Source organism: Monoraphidium neglectum (genome assembly GCF_000611645.1).
Source record: "Monoraphidium neglectum strain SAG 48.87 unplaced genomic scaffold scaffold00111, whole genome shotgun sequence".
In the NCBI taxonomy this organism is placed as follows: Eukaryota; Viridiplantae; Chlorophyta; class Chlorophyceae; order Sphaeropleales; family Selenastraceae; genus Monoraphidium; species Monoraphidium neglectum.
Window position 1 is genome coordinate 24,382 of NW_014013517.1, and position 7,250 is coordinate 31,631.

The 7,250-nt window shown below is 64.1% G+C and overlaps 1 protein-coding gene across 1 annotated transcript in view; it reads right to left on the minus strand.

Moving 5' to 3' along the window:
- MNEG_1164 (putative serine/threonine-protein kinase pats1) overlaps positions 1-3,928 on the minus strand; it is a gene marked incomplete at both ends in the record, with an annotated part of 7,224 nt that extends 3,296 nt beyond the window's left edge. The window contains 8 exons of the mRNA XM_014050355.1: positions 348-512; positions 693-773; positions 1,173-1,334; positions 1,582-1,890; positions 2,251-2,389; positions 2,659-2,798; positions 3,106-3,304; positions 3,516-3,928. Of these exons, the coding sequence (XP_013905809.1) occupies positions 348-512; positions 693-773; positions 1,173-1,334; positions 1,582-1,890; positions 2,251-2,389; positions 2,659-2,798; positions 3,106-3,304; positions 3,516-3,928 (1,608 nt within the window). The remainder of the gene's footprint in view (positions 1-347; positions 513-692; positions 774-1,172; positions 1,335-1,581; positions 1,891-2,250; positions 2,390-2,658; positions 2,799-3,105; positions 3,305-3,515) is intronic.
- Between the last annotated feature and the right edge of the window lie 3,322 nt (positions 3,929-7,250).

Genomic DNA, 7,250 nt, shown 5'->3' on the forward strand with positions numbered 1-7,250 from the left:
CCGCCGCAGCCGCCGCCGCCGCAGCAGCAGCAGCAGTGACCGTGCAGCGTGGTTTGGGTGGTTGCAGGCACACACCGCATCAGGCAGGGCATGCAGCCACAGTCGCCAGCAGCTCCCAACGGAGGGGACGGCAGCGCCGCACTGCAACGCGCTTGCCATGTGAGCGCTGCCCTTTGAACCCCACCCTACACACACACACACACACACACACACACACACACGGACGAAATGCAGACCCAAACGCACACCCGGGAGCCAAAGGTCCCTGGTACCTGCAGCATAGCATCTGTGTTCATGCGCTGGCTCCCCCCCATCCTGGACAGCCGACTGGAGGGCGGCGCCCCCACGCTGGCCTCGCCGCCGCTGACGGCGGCCGCGCCGCCGCCGCCGCCGACGTGCGACGGGGAGCTCGGGTCGCCGCTGCTGCTTATCGCCGGCAGCTCCAGCACGCTGGGGAGCTCACGAGATAAAGTTTCTGTCAGCGACAGCGCCTGGGACGCCTTGCGGCCCGCCTGAGGGTGCGAGGAAGGCACGGATCGGCGGGGGCGGTGCATCGGCGGGCGTCGCGACGAGCGGCAGGTAAGAGGGCCCGGCGCCCGGCGGCGGCCGCGCGCACGCTGCTGCAGGGTGGGGGGAAACGGCGGCCAGAGCACGTGGCGCGTTGCGTGAGGGTTGGACGGATACGGGCACACCTTAGCGAGGAGTGCGGAGAGGGCCTCAGCGCGGCCGGCGAGCTTGTTGTGCAGCAAGGGGGTCACTCCAGATATGAATCCCTGCGGCAGCGGTGGTGCAGTTTGGCACGGGCGGGGGTGTTGTTTAGGGGGGGGCAATGGGGGGTCAAATGCAAAACCGCGCTCGATGCGGAACCCCGGCAGCCACCTAAAATCCACAAATTGAGGAGGGAGTAAAGGATCCCTCCTCAATGCCTGATAGAAGTGTCAAGAACTCTGTCCAACGATGTGCGCTTGCAAGTTCTCCTACACACGCTTGCTCGCACCCACGCGCTCATGTCCCCGAAACACGCACATGTCGACAAACACAGACGCACTCCCTCTCTCTCTCTCACACACACTCACACACACACACAAGCACACGCTTGCAGGTCGACGCGCACACACACACACACACATACACACACACACATACGTACACACACACACCACGATACCCACCAGCAGCGTGTCCTGGATGTTTGCAAACTCGCAGGGAACGTCCAGAGCAAAGTACAGCGCCCCCAGCGGCTCGTGCTCCCCCGCGATCAGCGGCACCACCACGACTGACGACACCAGCTCAGACGACCGCGTGAACACGTCGCGCGCGGGGCGGACACACGTCTGACACGAGGAGGGGGAGCGGGGCGTTTGTGGTGGTGCGGCGGCGGTAAAGGCCATCGACGCTGGCCGGCAGGGAAGAGCGTGTCAGTTGTAAGCGCCCCATCCCGCCAGGCGAGCACACATCAAGTGCTGTGTTATCCCTGCGTTGCCGAGCCGCCCAGTTGGCCAGGAGCTGGCTCTCCTGTGCAGCACCCAGCGCCGGCCGGCAGCCCCACCCATTCCTATCGAAACAACAGCCGGTCCTCACCTGCATGTACTGCCCACAGTCCGATATAAATCGCGCCTGCTGCTGGCCGATCGCCGACGCGAGCAGCGTGTTTGCCATCGGAAGGTAGCTCGTGACCACGTCCGCCTCCGCGTCCCCCGGCGCCACCAGCTGCGCCCGCGGCGACCCCGGCGCGCCCTTCCCGCCGGCGCCGCCGCTGCCGGTGCTGCCGCTGCAGGAGGTGCGGCCCGGCTCAAAAAGCAGCGCCTTGCTGCCGCCGTCGCCCGGCAGCAGCGCCAGGCGGGCGCTCATCCGCATGCTGCAGGCGCGCAGCATGTAGCGCGAGGCGCTCTGGGGGGCGGGCGCGAGCGCGGGCGCAGAGGCAGTACGGGGGTGTGGTCAGTTGCGCAAAACCCCATATGAGTAGAAGGGGCGGTCACAATCATGCCGCACCGACTGATAAGGCTGTGCAGCGCTGGCCTAGGCAGCTTTTGACCCTAGGCAGCTTCTACGAGGCCGTAGTGGCCCTGCAATCGGGCCGCAGCCCTAAACGTACGCCGCCCCTGTTTCTGATTGTCAGCACCCTCTAGCAACTGGCACCCACTACCGGCACACCGCACTGTGCCTGCTGTCCCGCGCGGCGGATGCGCACAGATGCTTGCTTGTTGGCCAATCCCACTACAACTCCAGGCCCAGGTCGCGCGAGCTCACCCGCAGCAGCACGCTGATGAGGGCGACGGGGTCCTGCGTCTCGTCCATGCAGCGCAGCAGGGCTGCCATCTGCTGCACTTGCGCGTGCCTCACGTGGGGCAGCAGCCCTGTGGACGCGACGTGCAGGCGCACCTTCCACCTGACAGGAGTTGGAGGTGCGCGACGTTTTGTTGCACGTGCGCGCGTGTGTGTACTGTATGTGTATGTGTGTGTGTATGTCGAGAGGGCATTGTGGAGAAGGGTGCTCGGCCGGGAACCGGCACACCGTCGCCACAGCCACTTTGGAGCATCCAGATCGAGGCTGCCGAAACTCCCACGACTGGTGGGCCGCCAACGCTCCGAAACCGCTCCTGAGGGCGCAATGTTTCCGCCTGCACTCGCCCGAGCACCGGCGGGGCACCGACCCACCAGCTGCCGTCGAACGCGGCCGGGTCGCGCTTGGCCAGCAGCACGGCGCCCATCTGGGAGTGGGCGGAGCCGATGGGCACCTGCACGAAGCTGCGCAGGGCGGTGCGGCCCGACAGCAGGTCATGCGGGATGACGTCGACCTGTTGTGAAGAGAGGGTGGGGCGGGATGGGTTTGGGCGTCAGGGCCAGCTGCGGGGGGTGTTGGGGTGGTGCGTTCTTGCCTGCCGTTGCCCAAAGGTATGTTGTCAAGACGGCGATGCGTGCATATGCTAGCGAGCGCGCGCGAGCACGCACACATACACATTTACACAGAAACACACACGCGCGCATCCTCCCCCTCGCACACATTCCTGGCCACATGCGCATACGTGCACATATTCTCTTGCTAATTTGAAACTGTATGCACAAACACATGTGAATAGCCCCAAAACGAATCCACTTGCTCACGTTTTCCGCGCCCTCCGCAGCCACATCTGGTGTGCAGAAACCCACGGGCGCGCCGACGCGCGGCCGGCCGCCGCCCTCGCCGCCGCCGCCGCCCCCTGCCTCCTGCAGCACGATGCTCTGCTGCAGCACCGCCGCGCCCTCCCCGTGGGCCGCCATCAGGACAGAGCAGGCCGGCGCATCTCGGGGAACCACCCAGATGCTGCGGGGCCGACAGCAGTGATGAGCGGGGGAGGGCCAAGCGCATGGTTCGTATCAAAGGTTACGCAAGGCGGGGCGCTCGAGTGCCGAAAATACGATCCGACGAGCATGCGGCGAGTCCCGGAGGTTCCAGGCGAACGGTTTTGGGGGCTGGCGGATGCGGGCTCGTTCCTATTGCAGCCGCCTGCGGGGCGCAAGGAGGGGGCGCTCACGCGATGAGATCGGCGCCCAGCTGGGTGGCCAGCAGCTCTGCAGCTTCCTGCAGGCCCATCAGGGCGTTGTCATTCACCAGAGCCATCTGCTGCTGCAGCCCCTGGATCTCGGATAAGAACTCGAGGTGCAGCGCGGCGCGCGTGGTCGACCGCATTCGCGTGAGCGTGAGGCTGCCGACGCGGCCGGTGCAGCCCAGAACGGGCTTGCCTGCGGCCGCGTACTCGGCCGCGCCGGAGGCGCTGGCGGCCGCGCTGTCTTGGTCGCGCGCTTTGATTATGGCGGATCCGTCAGTGCTGTCGCTTGAGGCAGCCCACTGCTTCCCGTCATCCTTGCACGCGTGGCCGCCGCCGGTGATTGGCGGCGCGGCGAAATCGCTGATGTCTGCCGCTGTGGACGACACACAGCCCCCCATGAAGGCTTCCGAGGGCCTGCTGTGCAGACTGCGAACGCGTGCTGGGCTCGCAGACGACCAGTGTCCAGACGGGAGTCACGCGGCCCGTGAGCGCACTCAAGCTGTGAATCTCAGCAGAGATGTATAGGCTGCCAATCTCGAGAGGCGAGCTGGTCCCGAGGACGCTCCTAAGCCGTGTCAGTGTGGAAGAGAGCACAAGAAGCAGGCGTGGGGGTGAATGTCGCGTGGACACAAATGAACCGCTTGATAACGCACGGTAGACAGCGTGAGACGAGGGGTAGCCAAGGCCCCTTGAAGTGCGTCAGGGATCACCTTACTCATCTGTAAGATTTCGCGGGCTGGCGTGGCCGGCCCACGACACGCAGGTGTGAACGTGTTCAACACTTATCGATCGTTCGGAAACTGTGCCAAGGTACCATTCTTGTGAGCTCACTTGGTGTTTTGGAAGGCCCAGTCGGGCCCTTTGTCTGGATGACGGCTGAGCAGGCACAAAGCACAGGGGGCCAGAATATCACAGTACAAAGTGTTATTATTGAATTGCAAGCTTGGGCCAAACAGCGGCGTGTTGCTTGCCCTTGTTGCCCCTTGCCATGCAGGCTGCAAGGCCCAGACACTGGTAATGAGCACCTGTGATGCGACAATGCGACAGGCAGATGTGGCTTGTACCATGAATTACAAGTCTTTATGATTTTGCTGGCCGTGGTCTGTCCGTTGGTGCCTTCTGCTGCAAACACTCCCGACTCAATAGTGTTCGTGCTGGACTTCCGCCGTGCGGTTGCGTTGGGCACCCGAAGCCGCGCGATGCGCAGCCAGCGAACATGGCCGCAGTTGGCTGCATTGCGACCGGCTTTGCTGCACCTGACACTCAAGTACAGGCTGTTCCTCATCGCTGTGGTTCTATACTCAACAATGGCTTCAGCGCACGCTGCTCGACCCGCGCTGGGTGTCCTCACACCCATGATCCTGTCCTTCCACAAAGCCACGTGCCACTGCGTGGGAGACTGGCCAGTCAACACCAGATAGGACCCCATACCATCCATGGCTCTCCCGTACAAAGCAAAGGACGGCCAGCCCTCGCTTCCGCTTTCCGGTGCTGCGGTGCACGATTCCAGCAACGCGCGGTGAAGCGGTGTCACGGCCACCAAAAGCCCACAAAACCGAAGTCATTGTATCGTGTTGCAAGTGCCTCTTACCGTCACGGCAGTCACCCAGCATCAACTGCAGCCCACACTTTCACCCAGATCAGGACCACCAAAATGGGGGGCTGTTTGTCTTCCCCAGCCGTGCACACCGAGAATTCGACTCCTGTGGTTCGTGGGGCGAAGGTCGGGGACACAGCGGTTGGCAGCACAGTCGGCGCTGTTGGCAGCATGGCGATCGACCGCCTGCGCTCCTCTGCGCGAATCCGCCTTCAAACGTCCTTTCTAGAAAAGGTAGATGTATGGGCAGGGCATTGGCCACCTGCTGCACAGCAGCCACGCGGCCAGCGGGGACGCAGCATCGACTGAATCGGCAACAACTGCGTGTCCCCTCTGGGGCGGCGGCGGCCACAGCCATGAATCCCCAAAACCAGCGGCGGCTCAAACGCTTCGACTGCTGCGCCACTTCCGCTATCAGCAGCGCTCGAATGGGCGCCTGTCGCGGTAGACACCAGCAAACTGGGCCCGGCTGCACGCGTCCAAAAAAAATCGTACAGGTTCAAGGCCTGCAGGAGCAGCTGGCGCGGGTGAGCGACCAGCCGCTGCTTGGGCTGCAGGAAGCTGCCGGCCTGCTGGCAGACCACCTCGGCGTTGACCTCGTCGCGTGAGAAGCTGCCACCCCTTGCATGATGCGGATCCAGCGGGCTCCAGATCCTTGTAGAGGGGCCGGGCCGGGATGCGAAAGGTAGTCACGCAAGAGAGCCCGATGACGGTGGCAGCAGCGGCCTGGACCCGGGTAGAGCTATCACAGAGGTGCTGCCAGGCAGCCGCATACGCTCACGAACGCAACACACACACACACACACACACACACACACACACACACACACACACACACACACACACACACACACACACACACACACACACACATGCGATGCATAGGTTCTGGGTGCTGACTCGGGAGGACGACTCGCGGCCGGTGCTGATGTCGTCGTACGGCATCCCAGCCGCCGCGCTGCGCCGCCGCATCGTCGTAGAGCCCGGGTTGGAGGGCGGCGGTGATGCCGGCCGGATGGGGTGGCCATGCACGCTGCGTTTTGGGGATGCGAAGACCGCAGAGGTTGGTGATGGGCTGAGGGGGTTGTTGTACGCTGGGCTAACCCCTCTACAAACGTACGCTGGTACCACACACACAACAGCCAACCCACATGTGCGCAAGCGCGCGCAGGCACATGCACACACACATACACACAAACACACAAACACACACGCACACACACACACACACACACACACATGCACACGCACGCACACACGCATGAACGTGCACACACACACATGCGCGCGCACACACACACACACACACACACTCCACACCCGCCGCAGGAAGTTGGCATCCCCCAGGAGCTATACAGCGGCCCCGACGCGATGAAGTACTTCGTGCAGGTGGCCATTGGCGCCCCCGCATCCCCAATTGGAGCCCTCATGATAGCCCACGCCGACGAAGACCTCTTCAACCTCCCTTGGTGCGCGCGGGGACGACGCGCGGCGGGGGGTGGCGCGACGTGGATGCAGCTGTTGTCTTGGAGAGGGCCAACCGGCATTTGTGGTGTTGAGGAGGGTGGGGCGGAGCAGGGCGTTGAGTTCAAGGCCTGGCGGCCTTCGGACGTTCGAGGCACTTTGCAAGTTACGATCGTGTGTTGCAGCAAGGACGCTGCGAAGCGTCAGCTGCAGTTGATGCCCCAAAACCTGGGAGCTGCAGGTCCAGGATCAACCCAAACCCCGACTGCACCCTAGACCCGTGCCGCGCTGCACACCCGACGCAGCTGCGGCGGCCGCGCGCGAGGCGCCGAGCCGCCGCTGTTCACGAGGGGCTTCATGCCTCTAGGCGGCGCGCACGGTCCCCAACCATAACAACAATCAAGCTCAGGGGACCAGGTCGCCGACCAGGTCGCCGCCGCCGCCTCGCGCCTCTGACAACGTCTGCTTCCGACGACCCCCAGGTGGCAGGTGCGCCTGCACGTGGCGTCCACGGGGCTGCTGGCGCACCTGCGGCACACCCAGATTGAGCAGGCGGCGCTGCTGCTGAGGGCGATGGAGGAGGCCCCAGATCTGGTGGCCGTCATCAGCATCCTTCTGCAGGCAAGCACCCTGCGAACGCCATTTGCCCGCCCTGAAAC